The sequence below is a fragment of the Pyrgilauda ruficollis genome, unplaced genomic scaffold (genome assembly GCF_017590135.1).
Source record: "Pyrgilauda ruficollis isolate IOZ18807 unplaced genomic scaffold, ASM1759013v1 scaffold19, whole genome shotgun sequence".
NCBI classification, from domain to species: domain Eukaryota; kingdom Metazoa; phylum Chordata; class Aves; order Passeriformes; family Passeridae; genus Pyrgilauda; species Pyrgilauda ruficollis.
In genome coordinates, this window is record NW_024518095.1 from 6,401,122 (window position 1) to 6,428,175 (window position 27,054).

The 27,054-nt window shown below is 39.6% G+C and overlaps 1 protein-coding gene across 4 annotated transcripts in view; it reads right to left on the bottom strand.

Annotated features, from left to right (window-relative positions):
* The window catches only part of PTPRB (protein tyrosine phosphatase receptor type B), a 77,457-nt gene that overhangs the window by 30,556 nt on the left and 19,847 nt on the right, over positions 1–27,054 (bottom strand). For all 4 annotated transcript variants that reach the window (XR_005954950.1, XM_041465586.1, XM_041465583.1 and 1 more), the window contains 18 exons: positions 23,898–24,176; positions 23,269–23,526; positions 22,215–22,478; positions 19,519–19,788; positions 17,481–17,741; positions 15,209–15,475; positions 13,643–13,906; positions 12,406–12,669; positions 11,185–11,448; positions 10,272–10,535; positions 9,126–9,395; positions 8,240–8,503; positions 7,143–7,406; positions 6,485–6,766; positions 5,051–5,329; positions 3,032–3,181; positions 1,578–1,821; positions 294–400 (listed from right to left, as the gene is read on the bottom strand). Coding sequence is in view for 3 of the 4 variants with exons in the window: in XM_041465586.1 (XP_041321520.1) it covers positions 294–400; positions 1,578–1,821; positions 3,032–3,181; positions 5,051–5,329; positions 6,485–6,766; positions 7,143–7,406; positions 8,240–8,503; positions 9,126–9,395; positions 10,272–10,535; positions 11,185–11,448; positions 12,406–12,669; positions 13,643–13,906; positions 15,209–15,475; positions 17,481–17,741; positions 19,519–19,788; positions 22,215–22,478; positions 23,269–23,526; positions 23,898–24,176 (4,515 nt within the window). In the remaining variant the exon portion in view is untranslated. The remainder of the gene's footprint in view (positions 1–293; positions 401–1,577; positions 1,822–3,031; positions 3,182–5,050; positions 5,330–6,484; positions 6,767–7,142; positions 7,407–8,239; positions 8,504–9,125; positions 9,396–10,271; positions 10,536–11,184; positions 11,449–12,405; positions 12,670–13,642; positions 13,907–15,208; positions 15,476–17,480; positions 17,742–19,518; positions 19,789–22,214; positions 22,479–23,268; positions 23,527–23,897; positions 24,177–27,054) is intronic.

Below are 27,054 nucleotides of genomic sequence, written 5' to 3' on the forward strand. Positions count from 1 at the left end.
GGGAGTGGTTCTCTTTCAGTTAGAAGCTTTCTTGGTGATAGCCCCACTGAGCATTTTTCCTTTTCTCTACTTTCAGCAGCTCTGTCAAGCTGTCCTCTAATTTTTCTAGTAAAGGTAGATAAGCCAAGTCAGCTTCCTCTCAGAGCAGTTTTTCATGTCGTCTCATGTCCTCTCAGCAGGACATGCACAACAAGCTTTGTTTCACTCCTTACAAATAGCTCTAAATGCCAGAGTATTCTTAGGCACAACATATAATCACATGGAACAGTCACTGATAACAGCTTGAAACTCACCTGCCTCTGTAGTGATGGGTAAAGAGAAGAAGGTGTCTGCAAAGAGTGGTTTAGGAAGTTCCTTTGGGTCTTCACTGAAAAGCTGAGTAAAAGCTCGTATGCTGATTCTAAAAAATACAGTTAAAAAAATGGCTCATCAGATGTTCAGAACCAACAGCAGAAAAGTAAAAACTCTTTGCCTCTTTGAGACAACTAAAACATTTCCACTGATCATAGATAATTCTTAATATAGACACCTGAGTTAATCAGTCTTGTACTTAATTAATAATACTGATCCCTGAGTTAAATATAGGGGAGTCCAGCCAGCACAGGTGGAGAGCTCTGAGGTACCCTGGCAGAGGTAACAGATGGGGGCTCTGGCTGCAGGCACACACAGCCTGACCATGTCTGCAGGCAGGACTAGCAGAAGCTGCAGAGGAGAGAGGACTCAGAAATGCTCCTCAGGGGGACACACTTTCCCTTCACTTGGCTGGGCACGACTGTGCTAATGGATAAATGTTAGAGTCCTCTTTGTTCTCCTGGTAACGTGGGTATTTCTCAGACTGAAGTTTTGGGAAATGTGCCCTAATGGGAGCAGCCTATAGTAGGCTAGCACTGTTTTAATGATGATGAAGAAGCTGAGAGGCACAATGGGCACTCCTTGGCATGTGCCTTCTGTCCATGTGGCTTTTCAGTGAGCAGCTTGCAGACCTCTTGGGACAGTATTTGCCTGTGGGAGGGGTGTCACTGAGCCACACTGGAGCTCATGTTTGGTCTCACAGCCAATGTAACTTCTGAGGCTGGTCTTGGGAGTCATCATCTTCTACACCCTACAGCTAACCTGGACCTAGCTCTGGAGCTTGAGAATGGTGCCACAGGATAGAATGGCCTCCAGGTCTTTCTAGCTTGTTCCAAAAGAACAAGTGGGGTAGTTCTGCCAGACTGAGTGAAGCATGCTTGCCTTCTTCTGTTAAGTACTCTTCTGACTTAGCCAATTGTCTTCAGTCTTTCCAAAGAAATGCTGAGCAGCAATAGGAGAGCTTCCCATCAAGTTGAGGTAAATAAATAAACCTATTAATTGCACAGAGTTTTGTGCATAATTAATCATATCATTCCCTTGCTCGTGAATAACTGGTTCTTACCTATCGAACAGGGGCATGGATAAAGCTTTCATAAATTTGCAGTGAAACACAAAGAACATTGTACAATGCAGTTATTAATCTTCTGAAGCTCACGTGGATCAGGCACCCAGATGACACCAAGCCTAATAATGTGACAGAGCACAGCTACCAATATAAGTCTAACCTATATGCAGTTCGAGGCTTTAGAGGTCCATCGCAGAAATTCTGGTGATCTGGATCACACTTTCCTCCCAGATTTTCCATTTCTCCTCCAAGCTTAATGTCAAAGCTTTTATAGTCACTGTCAGGGTTTTCAGCACAGCTGCTGGCAAAATAATTTGTCTGGTAGATGCGTATAGAGTCATTGTGTTTGTACTCCAGGTAGGAAGGTAACGGGTGCTGCTCATCAGGCTTTGGTCCTTCACTACCTACATCATGTGCAGAGAAAGACAGAAGGTTCAGATGCCACAGCCATTAATGTGATGAGGTTTATAGGCTCAAGCTCTTGATAGACATGTTTTTATCCAATTTTCTATTTCTTGGAGGCTACCTCATGAATACAAAGCTACAATGGTTAGGGTACCTTGCTTCCATTACCAGCCTTTCTATTATTTTTTTAGGCAGATTTCCTCACAAGTCCTCAGTGCAACTTTTGCCGCAATAGGCATGTACAGGTTGAATGCTATGACATTTATTCCTTTGTTGTTGGGAGTTTTTGTGATCCAGATTCCTGGATTCTCCTACCAGCTATTTCAAAAAGAAGTTAAAAACCCCATAAACTGACAACTCTACCGTATATAGAGAAAAACTACAGTAGGAAATTACAGGAGCCCCCTGAATGTAAATTCACAATACTGGAAGAGACTCAGATGGGCAAAGCTATGGCAATGAGTAGTCCTTCTCAAAAACCTTTATAGTTTGCCCAAACATGACAAAGCAGACAGTGGAAATATTATCTGTTTTTTTTTTTTTTTTTCCTAAGGGCTGATGGATAGAGATATTAAGAAACTTTCATAAAGGTCACAAAATATGTCCTGGTATGACAGTAAATGAAGCCACTTCTAAAAACAAGGTATAAATTGTTGAGATATGTATCTGATTTGCCAGACACACGACTCAACAATAGGTCAGCTGTAGAAAGGGAGGTTTACGTGCATGTCACAAGGACCATTTCTGTTGTTTTATAGTGCTGTATGCAAAGTCATTTTCTTCAGATAGCAAACATCACCTGGCAGACCTGTGGCTTCCCAGCATGGCTTACTGAGACTCTCCAAAGTGATTGCCTTTTAGTGTTCACACTTAACATTTAAACTACCTTTCGAAATCTGTGCACAGCAAGGCACCTGTGTTCACTGGCAGTGGCAACCAACACAAGCCTTAGACTATAAAAACTGTCTGAACATACATGTCAGTGTAATCTAGAGTACTGCTTCTGTCTGAGCTCTGTAGTTGCTACAGACTGTCTGAGAATAGGATTCCCTACATCCTCAGGCTAGCGAGGAAGTATAGATCAAAAACCTGTATGACACTCAGCCATTACATGAGGAGAAACCCCGTCGCTGTGCAGTGATAGGGATGTACTTCCCCATGTAAATTTTATTGGCTATGGAGAGAATAGCATTAAATCATGACACTTACCATCAGCCTCCCTCACAACCACAGTAAAGTACTTCACAGCTCCATTAGTATCACTAAACCAGCTGCAGTTAAAAGTAAAGTTGATGGAGGATTTGGTAATCAGCACCTCTTTTTTGTTCACTCGTACATCTGGAGGTGGCTGAGGAGGACCTGAGTAATTAAATAAATAGAAAATAATTACAAAATAGAGAAAAAGCATTACCTATGTACTTGCTAATAAGGAAAATGCAATTTGTAACAAATCTCAGTTGCCTGGAACCAAGTCTCTGATTCTACTCTCTTTGCAATCAAGAGTCTTCACCTCCCACAGTGAAACTGCCAGAAGATGAAACAAGCCAGCAGTGTGTTCACCATAATAAGAGTGACACCTCCTCAGTATGAATTCCTGCAGAAGCCCACATGGAAATGCATTAAAGTCATGTCAAGCCTATGAAAACAGAAACTGTAGCTGCTGAAAACAACACAGGTTTAAGCCAAGTGTTTGGAGGCCACTTAACACACTCACTACAGAAGTTACCTGTTTTAAGCATCTATATTTCTGCTTTCTTTTCCAGAGGAACAGCCAGGGTTAGCCACACAGCGTACTCAACTACAGAATACCATTTTCTAGACTGACTGCAGAATCTCCATAGGAAATGTTCTTTGTATGACACAAAACTACACTTTGAACAGTGACACAGTAGAAGTAAACTGGAACGTGAAGTACACAGTGAAGAAAGTGCAGCATAAGTGGGGATTTTAAGGGTCTACATTGTTGATTCTTTTAAAAATCTGTAGTACTGAAACTATATTGCACATATAGAAAAATACAAAGCAGTAGGCTAAATTTCAGAAGCTTTTAGAATGCCAAAAGAACAAAAAATTCATACATTCATATGCTTTTAGCTATACCTCTTACATCTACAAAGTCCAGCTGCAATTTTTTGTGCTCCCTTGAGGTAGGGCCTCCATTGTTAACCAGGGTCTGGGAGAACAGCGGTGTTCAAAACAAGTGACAATAAACAAACATGAACATAAACCAAATAAGAATAAACATGATCAGCAAACCTTCAAACAGGACTCAGTCTCACCTCTTGTGACATGAATAACTAGGTCTTACATCTGGATTTGTAGTATCCTTTGTGATAGAGGAAGGAGATTTAAAGGCAACTGAGGGGCAAAGGAGAAGGCAATTTGGTGACTGAACTCTAGCTTAGCTCAATAGCTCCCAAAGCAAACATAATTTTTATGATCTAGCACTTCACACAAACGTGGCTTTTAAAAAGCAGCTACAGAGGCATCCTTGAATACAGGACTCCGGGCCATCCTCTCATTTTTGAGTTTAGCCCTGGAACAGTGCAAGCCTCTGCATTGTGCTGTGCCACTGAATCTTGAGGTAGTGAAAGATCTGGGGCAGCTCTAGGGTCAGCAATGGCAGGCTGTTGACTGCAGTGATGCCTGGCAGTGCAGAGGCACCAGCAGATACTACTAATACTCCACTCAGCAGCCTATGGGTAGAGAAACTGGAGAATGTGTTTCAAAGCACATGCTATAGAAATCTGGATCCTCCCTCAGGTCCTACAGGTGATTTGGTCAAGTAGCACCTCAGAAGAGTCTATAGACACCAAAAGAGAATGTAGTACTACAATCCAATGTCCTTATTGATGGATATTTGTGCTGAGGATGGCTACCATCAATGAAGGTACAGATAGCCAGATACAGAAAGCCAAGCAGCAAGCATGAAAACAACTAATAAAGACAAGGCGTGTGATGATGAGGACAAGGTATTTATGTTTCTGAGGCTATATTTCATGAATGAGCCAAATAATTGGATCTGGCAATGTAATGAGAGGCAATATAGTCAAAATCTTACACTGTCTGTCACAACAGAGACCAAAGAATGGGTTCAGTCTACTTTGGCCACCACTCCACACATTGGCAATTGTGGAGTTCAGAACTCCTTTTACTGTCTAAGCAACACCAGCAATTGCTTATTGCTGCTCAATGCCTGTCTTCAGGGTAACTCTGAATTGCACTTACGATCAATCATTGTGATGGTGCTGTCTTCAACCACTTCACTCGTCATGTCTGCAGAATGCACCTTGATGGACACCAGGTATCGCTTGTGGGGAACAAGGGTCATAATATTAAGTAGAGATTTGTCTTTATCTATCCTTTTAGAAAATTCCACTTCACGGGTGTCCATTTTCTTGCACTCAACGCTATACCCATCGAAGTCAGAATCGGGAGGAGTCCAGGAACACGCGATGGCAGTAGAGGTTTGGGGCCGACAGTGAAGGCTTTGTATCTTGTCTGGCTCTAGAGAAATGTTGAGAAGTTGAAACTCAGTGGGAAAAGGGACAGGTGTCATACACTCTCTGCTCGCACTACAGCTCCTATATTCTGCATCAACCATCAGATCAGAACAGGAGGCTGGGAGTCAGCATTCCCAGTTATCCTGCAAATGTGTGCTGCCTGATTATTATGTAAGGCTGTCTAACTCATTTTAGCCATCTGAAATCAGATCTAGTGACATCCGACCCATTAGCATTGTGAAGCTCCAGTAATTAACTGTGAAAACAAGGAAAAAACTTCAATCCTACTTGAAGTCTTAACATGAACAGCAACACCACAAAGAAATGGATTTCTAGAAAGTTGTTACAACTTATTTGGAGGCTTCATGTGGTCACTTATATCAGTCAATACTGATACTGTCATCTCATGACTGATTTGGTTTCCTGGGCAGCATGTGGTGTGTCCATATTACTTAAACATAACATAGAAATATGCTTCATCCATGTAATATGGGAGCACCATTTATATCATGTAACAAAGACAGGATTTCACTCTCAAATGGCAGACATCTACATTTAAGTAATTAAGTACAGGTGAAATTTTAATTATTATGCTGCATTAAAGAGTATATAGCTTACTAAACATAGATGTCAATTTAGAGCTGAATCCCACCCCAAATAACATGAGGATTTGCCACAACTCAGTTATTTTTACAATTTCACTTTTTCAAATCAGCCTTTTACTGAAGTTGCTAGAGATGAAACAGATTCACAAACATGGGCAGAAATGCAGAGCAGTGAAGCGATTCCAGTTTCAAATCTAGTACAGAACAGTTTCTTTCATCCTTCCTGTCTTATTATTCAGAAACATGATTATTTCAATATAGTACCAACAGAGAAGCTTGGATATTCAGCCTTATTTTACCCCTGAAACAGATTGATTTAGGCTCTGCAACCAAACAGCTTGACTCTTGATGTGAAGATTATAAATGTATGTCCATTATCAGTCTTTAAATAGCTGCCCTTGCACACAGCAAGAGCTTAGAATCTAGCTGAATTCATCACTGTCATTCATGAATTTATTAATGAAAATTACTGATTGCACAAGGAATTGGTAATATTTTCCAGTTTTGCATCTTCTTCAGCTGAGTGTTAGGGTGCAATGGAAATTTTTACTTACTTGTTCTCACACTTGCAGACTGTGACTGACTGTATGTCTTCCAGCTGTCGCCACTGACAGTTCTCACACTGAACTCATAGAGTCTCCCTGGTCGCAGGCCATAGATGATACGTACTTTAGATCTGCTGCTGCTGTAGGGATTGAATACTGTGAGGGGATCCTTTGGAAGCCACTGCACCTCAAAATCATCATAGTCTGTCCAGTCTGGAGGACCCAGCCAAGTGATTGATAAAGAAGTGTTTGCAACATCAGTAAATGACACAGTGTTAGGAGGGCTGGGTGCTATGCAGAAAGGGGGGAAAAAAGGAGAGAAGAAAAAGAGATTCTTAACAAATTTTTACACAAGACAAATAAAATGAAACATGGATTATTTTCTTAATGCATCACAAAATAGTTTGTATTATCTCGTATACATAGCCAGTTACTGCACCTGTGCTGATGATGGTGACTTTCACAGTTGTAACATATTCCTGAGCCTTTGAAAGAAAAACAGTGCTGACTGCTTTTCTTTCACATTCCATTGTTTTAATGCACTTAAGGTTATTCTTCATCTTTATACCTTCAATGACTCTTATAATAAATCCTCCCTCAGAACAAGTCTGTTGCATAGCTGTGAACTAATGAATTCAAACAGATGGGACTAAAAAAAATCCCATACCTGTTCTTCCTTCAGCATTTGCTGTGTTGGTCAGGTCACCACTGTGAGTCACCACAACCAAAGTATACTTTCTGCCAGGAATTAGCCCCTGGAAATGCCACTCTTCCAGATCTTTCCTTTGCTCAGATTCTTTCTGTGTCCCATTTGGGTTGTAAAGATTCAGCTCATAGAAGTCAACATCTCCTGCTGCTGGACCCCAAGTGAACCACAGACTGTCCGTCATGTTTCGGTTGTATGCCTTGAGACCAACAACTGGGGCTGGTACTGAAAAAAGGAGGAATTAATATTACTTTATGTAGAACATCCTTTGGGTGGGAAGAAGCAAAAAGGTCAAGCAGACCTTGTACTTGTCCTGTAATGACAGTCATTCTACAAACTAGACAGCCACCACAGCTGGCTGAAAAGCAAATCTCAGTAGCTTCCTTTATTATTTTGAACTGCCACTGTTACCAAAAGAATTTGCAATGTTTATAATGGATAGTTTTGCAAATGTTAAGCAGCTTTTTCCTAGTCAGTATTTGGAAACACCCATTCTGAGGTAGCTGAAAAATTGCATCACTGTGCAGATGTAGTCCCACAGATGGGTTCCTATGCGGTGCTGCGGGGGAATAAAGAAAGGTTTCACAGAATGTCAGAGCTGCTAGAGCTGCTTAGAAAACCCTGCTTTCCACATGTGGCTGAACAAACACAGAGCTGCAGCCAGAGCTTCCCATGGGAAACAAGTTTTATTTCACTGGTAGACTGCCTATCCCATTAACCCTACTTGCTTTGCCTTTTTGCCTTTTCCACTCAGGCCAATATTGCTTTTAGGAGGAGAGACAGCCATTTTCCTGCTTAGGGAGCATAAGCTGGAATGTCTTCTTCTGACATGAGCTCCTGGGAATTGTTATGTGGTTCTTCACTTCATTTTTCCTGCTGTAACTATATAATTCAGAATTTATTTTTTTTATATATCTAATGCTTTTTACATATTAGAGCTGATTTTAATACTTTTAATAGTTGCTCTAATCTAGTATGAGCATCAGACTCAGACCAGCTCACTGGTGTCCCCCATGAGCACCACACTGGAGACAGATAGTTTTCTTAGATGTTCTTGCCTGTTCTTCCATAGACAGATGACTCGTTAGTGAGGTCTCCACTGTGTGTAACAATCACCATTCGATACATCCTGCCTTGACGCAGGTTCTGGAATGAACACTGCTGGAGATGCTGCTCTCCTGAAATCCTGTCATGAAGGGACTTATCTGGATTGTATAGGAAGATGTCATATGAATCAAGTTCCCCTTGAGAGGTGGTCCAGCTGAAGGACAGTCGGTCAGTGGTGTTCTCTGTGACTTTCAGATTTGTAACAGCTGCAGGAACTGAAAAGGAGGTAAGAGTAAATATCAGAGTCTAGGCACTAAGCTGCACCTTTAATAAACTCATGGCCGTAACACATTTAAATTAAGCCACAAGTAGCTAAGTAATATCAACAGCAACTGTCAGAAACAAGAGGAAAGCATTTATGAAATGCCACTGAGCCTCTCCAATACAGTATTTTTATTTCCCAGAAGGTCTGACTCTCTAGACTGTGCTCACAGAGAATTGTCCATTAGCTTCTACAAGAAGCTATTAATCAGTAAAGACTGCAAGCAAGATTTGGCCTTGAGTTTAGAAGTGTGTATTCACATCAAATCCTACACTATGAACCTTGAAACTATGAATTAAAAACTTGATGACAATAAAGCATTCAGGTATATCCACAAAAGACAGAGGGAAGCATTCAGCATTTTGGTTTAATATCCTTATTATGAACCATGGTCACATTATTATGATAATAAAGTTCAGATTCACATACAAAGCACGTATGAGGAAAAATGATGCATAAACATCCAGAGTCTGTACCTTACTAGAATCTTTGTAGAATCAAAATATACAGATGGTTCATATATTTAATGATATCTGACTGAGGGAACTATAAGTAAACCAAGATGTTCTAATTACCTGTTCGGCCAACAGTTTCTGCACGCTTACTGAAGAGTCCACCACTGACGGTCAAAACTTGTATTTTATACTTCTTGCCAGCTAGTAAATCTTCAAATTTGTGTTGTTTGGCAGTAGCTGGCTCTGATTTGTTGCTCAGGAGGATTCCTTGCTCGTTCAAGAGCAGAATGTCATATCTTTCGGCTACACCAGGAGCTTTCTGCCAGGTTACTAACAAGGAATGACTGCTGTAAGCATGATGGGCTAATAATTCCTGGACAGAAGCTGGAACTGGAAGCAACAATTAAAGGCAGGACATTACCAGGTGAAATACAGACCATTCAATACACAAATCTGAGTAAAGTAATTAACAGAACATAACTCAAATAACCTGAAATATTTTCAGGTTCACTTGTGGGAAAAGAAATGTCTGTGCATATGTTTATGCAAACAACTAATTCCTAGACATAAATACAAACAGATGAAGTTACAGAGCATCAGGGATATCTGAACCGGGAATGGAGAAGCAACAGATATATATAGACTATCATGAAAAGATGGAGAAGGAGAGTGAAATGAACTGACTGAAACAGTTAAAAGAGGAATATGAAAAATAAAGGAGTGGTAAATTGGTGCAACATAGTAGCCCAGAATAGAAAATGTTAGCCAGCAGCTGCTGCACAAAAGTCAAGGCCATAAATAACAAATGCAGGTGCTAAAGAGACAGGATGCATTAAAAACAAGGTATTGCATTGTTCTGTATGTTCTGACACCCTGGACACTGGGGCAATATGTTGTCTAAGAAACCTTGACCATGCAATAGGCTCTGCTAGAACACAATACTTGCCTACATGGAGTGGATGTATGTGTCAGATGGGTACAGGCATAAGAAATGAGAGGTATGGAATTGCATTCATCCTATGAAGGAAGACACTGGGCTGGACTAGAATTCCATGCACATTCACCGTGGTAAAGCTACTGAAATGACACGTCTCACTGGTATTAACAGACCCATGCCTACATCATGACTCATGCTTTGAGATAAAAACTTCCCATGAGTGTGAATGTCCCCATGCCCTACAGTACATTCATAAACATTATTAAACAAGGGTCAGACATAATGGGAAGATATAAATCAACTTTCTTGTTGTGTCAAGAAAAACATACTTGTTCTCCCAAAAGCTGCTAAGCTGTTGTGCAAGGTGCCACTGTTAGACTGCACCACCACCCGGTACTGCTCCCCAGCTTCCAACTTGTGGAACATGTGTTCAGAGATGTGTTTGGAGACACTCTGAGAATCAAGCTGATGGTTTTGTTGAAATATAGTCACTGTGTAGGAATCAACATCTCCACCTCCAGGGGTCCAGCTCACTTTCAGACTGTTTGTCATGCCATTAGGTGACACATGAATGTTTCGGACCTTGCTTGGAACTGGAAAAAAACAGGGAACAAAAAGGCACCTGCTCACAAATTTCCTGTTTGACTCAGGCTTCCTAATTTCTACCTATTTTATGGCCACAGAAAAATTATTCAAAAGAGAAAGATCATTTACAGGTACAAGTAATGTCATTCATGTGTAAACACAAGCAAAGTTGTAAACATTTGTGTGGGATTATTAGAAACACAATTCTACGTGTAACCTCCCTCTTATCCATATGATGCCTTCAAAACACCTCAAAAAATGAAAGCTCTTTAGGTACCCTCAGTTAGTTAGCCATTTTTCTGTTATTATCTCAATCATTCACTTCAGGTAGGTAAACAGAGGTGTAAAATAAGTAAGTGATTACACTAGAGACACTAAGCAAACAACTGGCATGCATGGGAATAACAAACCTGAATGCTGACATCTCAATACAATTCCCATGCAACAAATCAGATTCTCTGTCAACAATCAAGTATTAGTAAATGCGACACTTTTTTATTAAGCACGAGTGTTGGCTAAGTACTAGTGTGATTTTCAATGAGATCTGCTGTCTCTGAGTGTTACATAAGCTTGAATATAGTCATGGCTCACCCTTGCTTTTGAGTGCTTCATTCTAGAAAAGCCTAAACACATTTTAAATATCACATTATTTCTTACTTGTCAGGCCTTCTATGAAAGTAGCCCGCTGTGCATCTCCACTGATGGTCAAAACAAGAATTTTGTATAGACGTCCTGGAGTCAGAGCTGTGAACCAATACTCCTCAATGGTGTTCCCAAGGAAAATGGGCGGGAAGATCTTCATATCATTGAAGAGCAGCTGAATCTCATACTTATCAACATCCCCCTCAGCCTTTGACCAAGTTACCTGCAGATCTTCTGTGCTCCTGTTACTAAGAGTCAGTTCCTTCACTGACTCTGGCACTGAAGAAGTGAGAAGAAAGATGGGAAACTTCTCAGTACTTACTAACAGATCACAGCTAAAAGCTAGCATCTCTGAAGTCATGCTTCTGAGCTACAATTTTTCATTCAGTTCTCTTGAGAAAGCAGTAGATTTCACTTATTTGGGTAGTTTGCACCCCATCTAACACTGGAAGGTCCCATTTCAGAACTGAATCTATCAGCATAAAAATAATAAATCTATCAGCATAAAAATAATAAATAAATAATAATGGAGCCTGCAGGGAGTTTACCTACCCAACAAAAACTGAATAAGATCTGCATATAGAACAAACACAGAGAAAAGAGCCCTGACCTAGTGCCAAGTCAAGGCAATCCATCTGTGGGATGCAGCACCACAATGCAGTTTCCAGTTTGTGCCAGACACAGGTGAGTTATTTTTGCCCCATGCTACATCTTTGTTAATAAACTGAGTTTCTCTGCATGGCTCCTTAAGTCACATATGGTGCTAAGTGAAGATTGCACCCAGATCCCTGCTGGCTCCCAACTAGCCACCTTACCACTCTTGCCCCATGCTCTCCAATTCCAGTGGTTGGGGTAGCTTGAATAGAGTGAAGTCTAGTCTATCTTCTTTCCTAAATATTTCCATAACCAGAAAAAACTGTTTAGTACATTCTGGCATAATTTAATGATAAATACTAAGCTCATGTGGAAAACTGTACAACTGTTTTTTTGGCTTTCAGTGTTTCAAGATTTGTTTTCCAACTTAACAGCATAGGTCTCTTCTTTCACTTTTTGCTTGTTTGTAACTTAAGCACAGTCATAAACTAAATACTGCTTTCTGTGTTTGACATAATACACATTCAAAGAGTCAGGGTCAACATTCTATGTTAAAAATCATATGAGATTTTTGTTCCTGGGTACGGTAAATAAAAAAAATACCCTGGGTTCTCTCAGAATGTTTCCAGGGTGCTTACTTACTTGTTCTGCCATAGACTCTTTCACTAGTTTCGTATTTCCCACTCCTTGTGCTGACTGTGACACTGTACTGCCTCCCTGGGACCAGACTGGTGAACACACATTCATTTTCATCCTTTGGGACACTTTTTGTTTGGATGAAATCATTGTTGTTACTGATGATCACTTCATAATTATCAAAATATCCAGATGCATGTAACCAGGACACCTTCAAGTAGTCACTTCTGGCTGAATTGCTGACAGTGAGTCCCTGGACACTTGAAGGGACTGAAAGAAAAAAAAAAAGCAGGAACTTCCTGAAGTAACCAGGGTTGTGGTAGAGAACTATATTTATGGTAGTTACCAGAGTTTTGTGAGGAAGTTGCAAAAAGACAACAATGTGGATTTAAACAATAAAGTATCATCTGCACTTTCCAGGCTGCTTTACATCTTATGACAATACAATGGTCTGCCTTTTTAATTTTTGCTCTTGTGGAACTTGCTCCATTTTTGTAAAAGTAGTGAGTTCTACAGACAAACACTGATCCAAAATTTGGCTCTCGTCCTTTTGTGGCTTGGATTTTCACCTAGATCATGAGAAGAATAAAATTGCACTAACTTGATACTCTTTGTTATTTTAACACCTCTTACAGTCTTTCTTTTGTTCTACTGGTTTACCAAGTGTAAAGTCTCCAATTTTTCCCATTTTTGAGAAAGTTTTGAAAGGTTCTCCATCATTATTGCTATCCTTTTTTGAGATTTTTCTACTCCTGTTATAATATCCTTGAAAATTGCATGACCAAAACCATAGACAAGTGTGTTACATTACCAAAACCAACTGACGGGGGTGTTATTCATTATTGTGACACCTCACTAATATTTTACTAATTAGCCTTGTCCTTTTCTGTTCTTTCAGTGCCTCAGTAACTTTCTGAGGAGATGCTCTGTAGGATACACTTGAAGGGCCACACAGAGGCATTAAGGGCAGGACAACACATTTGAGCCAAAACTAACACATCATTTCTGTTCACTCATAAGGACTGACATTACTTTCATTCATGCTAAGGCATTTTTGTATGAAATAAAGCAGCAACAGGGGCATAAAAATAAAATTAAGTTTATAAAGCCGCAATTTTATGGCTTGACCCTCCAACCCCATGTCATCTATCCCAGTTGGTGAGATATTGATAAATCATTGGTAATGGCTATACATTATTAACAATGATTACAGTCACTGTACTTGCCCAGAGCCTCTCTTTACCTGTTCGCTCCTGGCTGAGGGAATAGTTTTCATACTTTCCACTCTTTGTGGTTATCATCACATCATAAAGCGTCCCAGGAGTAAGGCTGCTGAAGGAGCATTCACTGAATGATTTGGAAATGGTCAGAGTCTGAACAATCTTGTCATCATGAGAGAGTGTTACCAAATAACTGTCTACATCTCCAGAAGCTGGCAGCCAAGAAACACTGAGGTAGTCACTCCGACCTGAGTTATTTACTGTTACTCCAGTCACACTGGAAGGAACTGGGCAATAAAGAGAAAAAAAAAAAAAACATAAAAAGCATTAACTAGCGAATTCTTATTGTTGTGAGTATCCCTCTAATGCCATCCCCTGCAAAATAAGCAGTCTGGGACTCCTGAGAAGTTCTGCACTGACTGCCTTTCAGCAACATTCATCTCCTTTTTTAAATACAGTGAAGGAAATTGTTCTTGGTGGCCTGATCCCAGCACTTCCAAAATCCTAGAAGCTGAGTTATCCTCTCAAATTGCCATTCCTCAGTAACGACAATAACTGGTGAGGTTGGTAAGAGGCTGAGGCCCACAGCTGAATGTTTCATTTCCAATGGGTTTTCTGACGCCTAGTGGACAAAACGTGAATGCCACTTGTTTTTCAAGCCAGCAAGGTGAGTTCAAAGGCTCCGCATTGCCAGAACTATCATCACTCAGGTACAAAACTCAGTTATTACAGGGCCAGAACTCAGACATAATGAACTTCCAAATTTTAACTGGACTCTGCTGCACAGAACTTACTTATCTCAGCAGAGGGGCTGGCCAACAGCTGTCAGTCAACCTCCCCACACCATGATTTTACAAAATACACTTATCTACTTTAAGTATTATTCTTCTCCATTTTTTTTTTCAGGTTTGTTTTGCCTTTTCACCTGAAAATAGTGATTTTCAAGGAGAGCATTGCAGAAAACTGCAGAATGCCTGGCCTTTGCCAAATTCACGTAACGGGTAAAATTGCACTATGTCACCAGATTTTTCCTCTAAATATCCACAGAACTAGTATTACATTTCATGACGCTTTAAACCTAAAGAATTTGATGCAACAGTAAATCTTGTTCTGTGAAGTACAGAAGGACCTCATAGTAACTAATTAGCCCTGGTGGACATTCTTTGATGCTGGATTAAAGAAAAAGAATGGGTTATGAGAAACTGAGACACAATTCATCCCACCACCTTTAGGCAGGTTCTTGGCACACATAAGTAAGGAGTCAGTCACACTACACCACCACCACATAGCCAATGGAACAAGAAAGTCCCTTCCAAGGAGTGATTTGCCTAGACAGTTGTTCATTACTCTCAGGGCATATTTTTGTCTTCGTTACAGAGTGATCCTGCTGTAGAGTTCCCACTGTAGTTAGACCAGTTAGCTCTCTAAAGCTATATTTACACAAATCTGGACAGACAGTGTGCACATATGGAGCTATACGGATGAAACTCCTGTTTTTCTGAATTCTCAGTGCAGTGGCTTAAACACAAGACCATTCTCTTAGACAAATTCAACTATCAAAAAGCATGCTGGAGTGTTTTCCTTTTTACCTGTTCTTTCCTCTGCAATCGTTTGCCTTGAAGATATCCCTCCACTGACAGTGGTGACAACAACTGAATAGAGTCCTCCAGGTTTCAGGGGATAGAAGTGATATCTGTTAGTTTCACTGGGAACAGTTTCATTTTTAATGACAACATTCTCATGAATCAGTAGCACTTGGTATGAGTCTACATCTCCCAGTGCTCTTGTCCAGTTGGTGAACAAGCTGTTGGTTGATCCCTGACTTGACACAGTCAGACCTGTCACTTGGGCTGGCACTGAAAAGGAAATTGTCATACTGTTACTGAGGAGAAACAAAATAAAACAAAACAGAATCCCCCAAAGAACACAAGTTTAGTCACACTGAGGAAGTGCATCAAAAGAACATTCCAATTTGCAGCCAGACTCAACAGCACTAAAAATACTTTAACTGGGGACTGCTTCCTGTCTGGGATGTGGTCTATGGGAAACTAACTAAGGCACAGAAAGGTCTTTCAGTTTTTAGCACAACTTTTCTCAGTCAGATGAAAATGATTCAAGATCAGAGAACTGAAAGAGATGGCATTTTATAAATACCATTCAATAAAAGCCATCAATTTAGGAAATCATTCAGGGTTTTTGATGACTACTTCAAATACAGTCTTGTGCCTTTAATTTTCCCTTTCGTCTCCCATTCCCAATCTTTCATTTCTAATAAATGGCAAACTTGTTTGAAGAATACCTCAGGCACAGTCATCTATACTGTGTCAGACCCTTTAATTTTGGGGATAACTGAGATGCATGGTTATGGTTTAACTTTTTATGTAAGAAGATCTGCAGGATACCAACTTTTATAGAATCAAAAGATGAATTGCTAAACAAACATAACCTTTATCTAAGCATATACTCATGAACTTAGCAAGACCAAAAAGGATAAAGAAATAACAAAGGAATGTAATATGTAGCACAAATTTTACCACAAATCCTCTTTTTTTAATTTGGTTTGACAATATTTGGTCAAAGCAAGGAAATACAATTACTTCTAAAGATTTGTTTTTACATGACCATGCACAACTGAAATAAAGAAGACTCAAACTTTAAAAAATGTGAATGCACTCTTCCGCACTTGTTTTTATCAATCTTTTTGCACACATAGTACTGGTTTAGTAATCATTAACAAAAGCTAGAAAATCAGGCACAGCGCTGAAGAAAATGCAAAGTTGACAAAAAACTCGATCAAAAATCCTCCCTGTTCTCATAACACAGTTAGCTCCAACAAGACACTAAAGTGCCACACTTTTGTGCTAAATGCTCATTTCAGTGCTCTTTGTAAGTAAGACCTACTTCTGTCATATTTACAGCAATATATTTCAAGCATAGTAAGCTGTCCTGCTGCAAGGAAGATTCAGAGGTTTGGAACGCTTATTAAAACCTATATTCTAGCTAAATAATGTTTGTTCTTTAAAACTCACTTTGAATGTAATATTGACACACAATCAGTGCCTGATGTGTTTTCAAGCATTGACTCATACCAGTGAAGTGGGACCTTTATGGCTGAATGTGTCCCCTAAATGGATATAAGTCAGATGAAAGTGAAATTCCAGCTATCTAACAACACAACAAAACAAAGAAATCAAAGTATAAGCTAAACTTCTCAGACCTTGGAAGGGGTTATGAAATTTAAGTAAGGACCACCATCAACCCTAGGCATGCTTCGATTCAAACACAAGCAGCTTGTTTTTCCCTGTGCTGTGCAAGGCCAGAGCTACACTGTCAAACTTTGCTTGCACTGCAGAATGTTTAAGTCAGCGCTTAAGCACAGTAAAGCAACTTGTATGGTTTAAAACTTGAACACGTGCACAAAATCAGTACCCTGCAGGGGGTGAGAATGGGACCTTCCCTGTGACACAGTATTCATCCTCAGTAACAAACACATATTCTGGAATCAGAAGAGCAAAAAGATTCAAAATACATCTTCAAGGTCACATATGTGACCTTGTGTCTGTCAACCTTGGAATGTTCCCCCTAAAGTAACATTTTCCTGTGTAGTGATGTTTCTCTTTTTCCCAGATGATAAATGTTTTGCATCAAGGAAGTGACCCTCCTGAAAATATACAATGAAAATGGTTCTTCTTACAGGGAATCTTGAGCTAACGTAGATTGATTAGATATGACAAAATATTTCAGGAAACTGTTTTACCAGGAATTACACATCTATTTCCCAAAAATCTTAAATAAATACAGCAAAAAAAATTGTTAATTGTTGACAGAAGTAAAGATTAAAACAGTTTGACAAGATGATACCTGTTCTTCCTTCTACTGAAGTCCAGTTGCTTAAAGTCCCACTAATGGTAGTGATAATAGCTGTATATTTCCTTCCAGGTATCAAGTCAGTGAAAGTGAATTCCTTAGCTTCTTTTGCAAGTCCTTTCTTTACAATAGGGAGCTCACTGACTTCCAGGGAAACCACATAGCTGTCCCATTCTGCAACAGGGGTCATCCACATGACACTAAGTGAAGATTCATTAGCATGCTTCACACGGAGCTGGAGAACAGGTTCTGGAGCTGGAAAAGTACACAGATATCACAACAAGAACAGAACTGTAAAGTGTGTACACATGCCTTATCTCAAGCTGTTGTAAGAAATGTGTTCTTCAAGACAGAAATGTGACAGTAACAGAGTATCTGCAATCAAGAAGAGAGTCTCTACCTTTTTCTAGGAAGCCATTTTTACAAATCTAGTATTTGTGCCCCTCTTCCAGTGAAGGACTGTTAGCAGCAGACTTCAGCAATGCACTATGGCTCTAATGCTTAGGTTTAAACTTACACCAGGATATATATTTTAGAGCAAATGGAAATGCAGGGAATCAGCAAACTTCCTCTTGAACTCTGGGTGCTGAACAGGAATATAAGACATTTGTACCATAAATCAGATCTACAACAATGTACTTCTAACAAACAAGGATGCAAGTTATAGGGTCAGAGGGACATTGATTTTGCATTGATTTATACCTAAGACAAGCTGAGAGACACTTCAGACTTACAGGGGCATAAAAGAAAGAATCTGATCAGTGAATTTCTCTGTGTGTTCATGTGTCTGTGTGCCTGCATACTCAGCAAGCATGTATTGCCTAATAGAGTCCCTGGTCTGATTTTGTCCCTGTCACATTCAAATACAACTCACTTTCCAAGTCTGTGGGTTAATGTAAGAGAAAACTGAGTCACAACAGGGCCTAATACTTATAGCAGACACATTATGCACCTCACTGTGGGTCAAACACAGTCATGCTGGATATTATAAAATGGACCATGTTCTAACCACAGAATCATAGAATCACTCAGGTTGGAAAAGACCTCTAAAATCATTGGGCCCAACTATTAATTGCTTAGCTGAGTCAATTAAAAGTAACACCATAAAGTTAAATTACTTGCAACATATTGTCCAAGCAAGGAAGATGAGAATGTATCTTGCTCTGATCAAGTTTGCTACAAGTCAGAGAAAGCTTCAGTTCTGTAGCTTCTACTGGTCTTTTTGTTGCACAAAATTAACAAAATTAAGTCCTCAGGGAATGACAGGTAATAGTATAGTAGAAAAGGCAGGCCCTAGGAAGGGTGAAGATAAAGTAGAATGGCACTGTCCTATCTCACATTTTTCAGTCAAGTTAGCCTTGAGCCTTACCTGTTATTCCTACTTCAAGTTTTCCTTTCCTCTGAATTGCACTTATTCGGCATTCACTGAGCAGAAATTCTAACAATTATATAATAATTATTTTTTAACTTTGAAGCAAATCAGATGTGGCTTTGACTAACACACTGCAAGAGAATTCCTCTCATGTCCCTGCAGTGTATATGGATTTCCTTTGGAAACAAAGACTTGAACAGATTAACCCATTTTTTTTATGGAGCACAAAAACAAGAACTGGGATGTCAAAGGACAGCCATACTAAGACACATCTTCACCATATGTTAATATTCTTTACACAGACTGGCAAGGAAACATACTGAAGTACTATAGGAAGGCCTATAGTACTTTCTTTAAGATCTTTATAGGGTGCCCTACAATCAGCTACAAAATATAGCAGTGAAATAGACATGTAATGTAACACCTGAGTCATGACAGAATTGTGATATAGATCCCATAGCTTTCAGTAACAAAACATTTACTACAAAAGTAATCCTGAAAGTTTTCACAGAACTGCTAAAATTATTTCTGTAGTTTACAAAGGGAGCTCCTTTTTACTGTATTAATAGCGAAATTAATTTGTGGATTCCAAAGTACTCTCCCATTGCTCACAGAGCTGAACACTTTGCACTCTCACAGTGCCTGGACAAGCATGCTGACCTGTTCTCCCCGTGCAACTCGTCCTGCTCTGCAAATCGCCGCTCTCCACAATGACTTCCACACCGTACTCCCTCCCTGGGATGAGGCCCGCATCACGGATGAGGTACTCGGTGGTGTCCTTCTCGAGGGTGGTGTTGAGCACCAAGGCTGAGCGGTTCCACAGGAGCAGGTGGTACCTCTCCCAGTCTCCCGCAGGGGGCAGCCAGGTCACTCGCAGAGACCGCGGCCAGCCACTAGCACCCGCCTGCAGCTCCAAAACTTTCTGGGGAACTGGAGAAAGTGAAAAAGCAATTTTGAAGTGGGATATTTCTGGCGAGATGCAAATGCACTGGCAAAACCTGCCTTGCAGCACAGCTGTTGTACGAGTGCTTGGACCAGCTAGAGCAATGTCAGTTATCTTGTGCAAAGGTTGGCTTTCATTTTAAAGACAATTTTTACTCTTCCCCACAAAAACCATTCACTTATTTTCCTGCTGGTTTCTGAAATGGGCAACCCCTCTTAGGGCATCCCTGTACACTTCTTGGATGCCCCTTGCAGTTTTGAGTCAGGTTCCCTGTTGTTTCCTGCACTTAAGCTCACCTAGAAACTGTCTATCAATTTTTCACTGCTAATGTTCAAACTTCAATTTCTATCGGTCCAATTCTGGTACCAGCAGCAGAAATAAAAAGCCTAATGGCTTCTTTCACAGAAACAGCTTCTTCCACCTTGTATGCCCTAATTCCTCCCAGCTGTAAAAGGCACTGAGGTTAAAGCATCCACTCCATCCTGTCCTGTACTTCAAGGATCCTGAATTTACAAGCTTAACCTTCTCCTGCCTAACCGTATACTCCTGCAGGTCACACTGGACCACTGAAGCTTTTCTGATTTTCATGGAACAATTAAATATTAGCCAGACCAAGCAGAGACTAGAAGACAGATGCAGATCCTTAGGACAGGATACCTGTAAACTTCACATTAAGATACTCAGAGATCAGCACTGGAGCCCTGAGACCATCCACAAGTATTAGGTGATAACTACAAGGCATCATGTTCTTATGCTTTATCTAGCTTAGTTAATATTTAACTGATCAGTAGGATCTATCAGTAGCAGAGGATTGAAAGCTCTTTACCAGCATCACAAAATACTCACTGGTTTCACTTCCCATGGGCATAGCTGGCTATCAGACCTAGAATTCCCATATGCCAGTGAATATGGGAAATATGTTTCAATTTCTGAGTGAGTGGATAAAAGCACACAGTGTATTGTTAGGAAGCACAGATGAACTTACACCATAACAGATAAAGTTCAGCCTTGTCAGGCTGACTGGACATCATTGTACCCTAATAGCATACAGTTTCAGTCTCTGAGAGGTCCATATTTCTTACTACAACATTTCTTGGCTGGTTCTGCTGCATCCTCTCAATACACAGCAATGTGTATTATGTTCTTGGGCACCTGGCTCTCTCTGTGAGTTACAGAGGGACCCTAAGAGTCTAATCCCTTCAGCACATGTACACCTGACAGTCTGGATTTATGAATTTGTCTTTACTCCACAGAGCTTCTGCTGAAGTGACTGTTTTCAAAGCTCTTGAGGTCTGTGGCAAAGGAAGGAGCTGCTTATGATCAGAATCCTTGGAAACAGGACTTGTAATCCTCAACTTTGAAAGCACTGGGTCTAGGTCACAAAGCTGGGGATCAGTGCTGTTGAGTGAGGGCCTGAAGTTCTCCCTTTAGATTGAAATGATAATCTTAAAGGACTTTCATTGTAGGCTAAACAAACAAAACAGACATGCATATAAACCAGTCCAGCTTTGTACTTTCTGGACCTTAAACACTTCTAGGGCTCTTCCAGCCTGCACTGAGAATGGGGTATCAGCCAGGTATGTCAAGGATGTGACTTTCACATGAGATGTTTAACTGTAGACAATAGATATTTACTAAAACAAATACTCTGTTCTCTTACACACATTTTCTCCCTTTTGGCTCTGAGCCTACTAGAAACTTATGTATGCATTCTTCACTGAGTTTGATGTATTTTTACCATCTAACTTTCGCTCAAGCTAGGCTGGTGTGGAAGAGATTACACACCTCTAGGGCCAGTAATGCTGTGGGAGAATTATGAAGGATTTTTCAGGGTTAGAACTCATACAAAAGATACCTGAAAGAAAATTATTACTTCTCAAAGAAGATAAAAAAACTCATAACTCAGCTTTATCCAAGCTGCCACATGCCATTGTTAATCCATGCCGTTTATAGTAAAGAAATCTGAGACAATCTTCTCCAGTTTGTAGATTTGTGTCTGGAAGAAGGAATAAGACTAGACCTTGCAAAATTACTTTAAAGACTGTTAATAGTTTGACTACATGCACACTTTCCCATAATATAAATCAGTTCATGTAGTATGCTGAGCTGAATTCAAGATAACAAAGTTGGTCAGAAGTGCAGCAGTATGCAACAGTTTTGTAACAGACTCACTCAACTATAAGGTCCAACAAAAATTCACAACTGTTGCCTGCTCACAAGATATGCTGAGCTGCTTTTGGCTGTCAGATTAACTGTTGCCAGAGAGTCAGCAGGGGGTATTCCTGAAACAGTATTGTGCTCTTAATCTCATTTTGCCTGGAATCTAAATCATTTTGTCTCTTACAATGATTTGCTACAAGGCCAGTGTAGGCAAAAATTAGTTACTATGTTCTTACTGAAGAAGAAGACTTACATGTCCTGCCAGTTGCCATCCGATCGGTGAACAGCTCACCGCTGATTGTGCGGGCAGTAACCTGATAAAGCCGTCCTGGAGTTAGCTTGTCAAACTGTGTCTCTGTGACTGGTGGCTGCACAGTTTTGACTTCTTTAACCGATCCAAGATGAGACAGAGTGATATTATAGAAATTGAGGTTTCCTGAAGGTCTTCTCCATTTAACTTTTAAAGCATCTAAGCTGCCGTCGTTAGTCACCATCAAATCTGAGACTTCAGCTGGGGCTAAAAAAAAAGAAAATAAGAAAGAGAATAAAATACATCCACCACAAAACATATAACACCTGCTGCCTCCCAGACTCCCATAGTTATGTTTTGATTTTGAATAGTTATATGAGATGGAGTATGAAGGATTTTGCCTGAACAGTGAAGTCTAGTCACAGTGCACATCACTTTCCAAAATCACTTCCCTAAATCACTTCCCTTCCCTAAATCACTTCCCTAAATGCCTCCCATGCAAAACCACCACATTTGATAAGATTTCTGTAGAAGAAACTGCATCTTACTCTTCCCAGAAATTAAGGAGAGCGAAGGCATGACCCTTTTTTTCCCTACATAAGTGTTTTAACCATTGGACTCTAGGAGGATGTCATCTAATCATTATCTCTATGACCACGGAACTCCAGCCCAAAAAGTGTTCCTGAAAAAAAATTAATTTCTATAACTCTAGTTCTTTGAATCAGTTATTTCTTTGTGAAAAGAAAAAAAATCCCGACAATCCCAAAAACCCATATCAAACCAACCAACTAGGCAAATAAAAACTCCAAACAACCCAAACCACCATTTAATTTTACAATTCTTAACCTACTTTATATTTTTTCCACTCCTTTTCAGACTTTTTCTACTTTCATTTTAGCCTCTAAGTTTGTTGCAGTGGTAACTTAGGAAATTAAATAAGCTTATGATGTCTCAAACTTGGAACACGAATCACATATTATTCTGAAATATGTACTATAATGCTATTAGGTTATGGCCTTAGCCTCCTGTTTTGTTGTGATGAATTCTGAAATCATACCTGTCCTGATTGTTTGAAAACTGCTGCTCTCCAATCCTGCAGCCTGGGTTATGATAGAGAGGTTGTACAGGTGGCCTGCTGTAAGTCCTAAAAAGGTGTAGGAGGTCAGGGAACCTTCCTGATGAATCTCATGAACTGGTACATGATTATCCAGCAACAGCAGCCTGTAATGATCCACATGTCCAGACCCAGAAGACCATGAGACATGGATAGTGTCTGTCTTGACACTGACCTGAATATTTTTCACAGGAGATGGCACTGTTGGTATAAAAAAGACACATGTTTAAGGCCTAACAGTTATCTCCATCATTTCAGCAATTTTGAATAGATTTACTCTTGGAATATATTAGGTTTCTTTAGGGTTACTGAAAACCCAACCACAAATACACAATAAAAATGAAACTCTATTCTTAGCAAACAAGTCTTTATGTCAGTCAGATAGTCCTATTTTATTTCTACTTATAATCAATAGATACTTTATATATATATATATATACACATATATATATATATATATATATATATATATCCATGTAGAAGAATTATACTAACTTGCTAATTTTAAAATGCAGAAGTACAGAATACTGTAAGTGATTTTACTAGATGAACTACAGGAAAAGAAGTCCTACCAGTGGATCCACTTATGTGAAGTTCTGGAGAAGTCTTATTTCCAGCAACGGCACTGAGGACAATGTAGTATTTATTCCCAGGAATGAGACTGGAAAATGTATTTTCTGTTTTTGAAATTCTTCCCGGTACAGAGACTTCTTGTATCTTTTTATTATCATGATCAAGTAATACTAGGTTATACATGTCCACCTTTCCTGAGGAAGGATCCCACTGAACCTGCAAGCTTGTGAACGTAGTTTTTTCCTTATTAATTTCCAAACGAGATGGTGGCAAGGGATCTGCAGTTAGGAAAAAAACCCCAGAAAACATAAACCATTTCTGGCTTTGGGATTGTCTGAAATTTTACACAGCAGCACAAGAAATCTTCCAAAACTCTCCCTTTATCATCATCATGCTGCCAATACTTTTCAAAAAGTTTTTTCTTTCTGTTTATAAACACTGTGCATCGAAGCCAATCTACAAGAGAGTCTTGAATAATTCAGAAATATTACTTTTATGCATTTGTACACACTCACTCACACAGACATGCACATAGCAAAACACTTCCACTGTGGATGTATACCAGAAAGCTTGGAAATTTGCTGACAGTGAAACTGTAACAACTTTAGTAAGAAACAGCAAACATGTAAACCCAGCAAATTATACTCAGTGCCTCAGTGTAATGTAGCTTTATAGATGGCAGCAACAGCTTTAATTTCCTAACACTCACCCTAAACACTTCATCAGTTAAGGGTATGAGCATTTATACAATTTTAAGGGATATGATCTTTTGTTTTTAGTAGTAGCTTCAACAACTTCAAACAGATTCTGATAGAATATGCTTCTGCTCTGTTGTAGTTTTCTTCACAAAAATTAAAAAAAATCCCAAACAGTACATTGGATATCCCTTAAGGAACTAATATTGGGAATACTTCTATGAAACTCTCAACATTCATTATGTTGTTTATTAAGAAGCTCTCCAGTAAAATCACCTGTGAAATAAAATATTCTCTAAAGGAAAGATAAACTGACCAAACCTAAAGAATCTGGTTGATTTTATTCTCCAGGTGCATTTCATCACTCATCATGCAAACCACACAAAACTTACTACATGCTGATGTACTAAGGTATTGATGTTTATGTCTTCCAATAAGGTTAAGCAAATGCTTATTAAGAAGATATCATGAAACAACCCAAAGCAGTGAAATTAAATTAAGCCTTCACAAGTTGGGACGTTAAAGTTTCCCAAAAATTTAGGAATAAATTTGCCTACCACAAGAGTACACTCTGTGCTACTCTTCCCTAGCCTCAGACCAGGAATGTAAGGTGCATCCAGGCTGAGAACTGTGGTCTCTGTATGAACAGCACCTCAGCACACAGAAGAACAAGACTATTTTTCCAATACAGTCATTGCTGCTTGGTTCCCTGAACAAAGAAGACAAAAAAGTGTCAAACACATAATTAAAAAATACTATGTAAAGGCCGAAAGGATGAAGTTGAATCTACCCCTGCCTACAAATACTTAAGTACGGGGGCCTTAGGAGACTTTAAGACGCTTTTTCTTCAAATTCTGGATGGTGTGGAAGACTTGATTACTTCCTACAAGGCTCTGCTGAGAACAGAGTAGTGCCAAGTTTTGGTGGTATACTTTGTCAATCAAATACATTAGGAATGTCAAGGAAGCATCTCCTTCCTTGGAAACATTAAAAAACTGACTGAACATGGTCCTGGGCAACCAGATCCAGGGAGCCCTTCTTAAGCTGGACACTTGGACCAAATGACCTACAGAGATCCCCTCCAACCTCAACCTTTCTACCTCTCTGTAGCTCTGAAAAATACTGTGCCCCTTTGAACCAATGTCTCTGCTTAAGTTCAAATTCTTCCTTTGGACCACAGAGATGTTAGTGCTCTTCAGAAAAAGAGATGAAAATGAAACAAATCTATTTACAAAATCAATCAATAAAACTATAGTTTCTTGACTGCTTTCTTAAAGGCCAAACTAAGTCTGATTAAATCTGAAAAAGAAGAAAGTAAAATTAAAAATCAATTCAAAGACCAAGCACATCAAACTTCAGGCCAAATAGTTAAAACTTCACCCAGTTACAGCAACTGAAACATGAGGTTTTAATGAAAAGTGTCAGGAAATCTTAACAATAGGCTTCACTACCAGCTCCACCTATAATATATACTAAGCCACTAAAGACTATTATGTTGGCAAAAGTGAATAGTGGGGGTTCTTGTTCCTTGAAGGCAATTGTTCTAATCTAAAAGGTCAGACTTTGGAAGTCAGAAATAAATTCCAGCACTATATATGGTCAGATGCACAGCCAGCTGAAAAAGTTTTAACTTGACTGACATTGAGAGAACAGTCATGATAACTATCAAGAAGTTTAACCCTCTTTCTGACTGAGTTAGGACAAGGTCGACTGTTCTTTAGTCCTGCAAAAGTAATCACCATTGTCATCTGTATTATTTGCCAAATTTGACAAAAAAGATAGCTGCAATTTTAGAAGCACTTTTACTGTCCTGGGTAATCTGTCTTCTAAGGTGCATGAGCAAAGAAGAAAGTTGCGTGCCTAGAAGGTGAAGTTCAGAAATTCAGACTTTATCTAATCTATCTGGTCCAGAAAACAAAACACTCAGTGCTTTGTACATCCGCTAGAACAAAGGAACAATGAGACTGGGAAGTGCCTGGGCTGAAAGAGCCCTGGATGGAAACAAACACTTAAAAAACCATTTACATTGTTATACAAGTCTCTGTTGGCAATGATTCAACACCGATATATCACAGAAATAAAATATTTTCATCGAGATATTTTTATATCATTTGACACTATACAAATTAATGTCCCCGGGTCTACAAAGGTATCTTCCAGAGACTTAATGGTCTTTGAATTATATTGCAACTCCATTTTCACTTTTGGGGAAGAGGATATGCTTTCTCTGCACAGCTACTGCAGATCCAGTTTATAGATATGGCTATGTCAAACTCCAGTGACATGACTCCCAGATACAGCCTGTAAGCACAGAAACACACCTGCCTTATGCAGGAGAAAACAAAAACAGCTGGGAGGTATGAGCCCAGGACTTAGTAACGGGGAATTCCTGCCAGTCTCAGTTATCTTCCTACCATATTTTTTCCTAGCTATCCCTCTTCATAAAAGAGCAACCTACTTC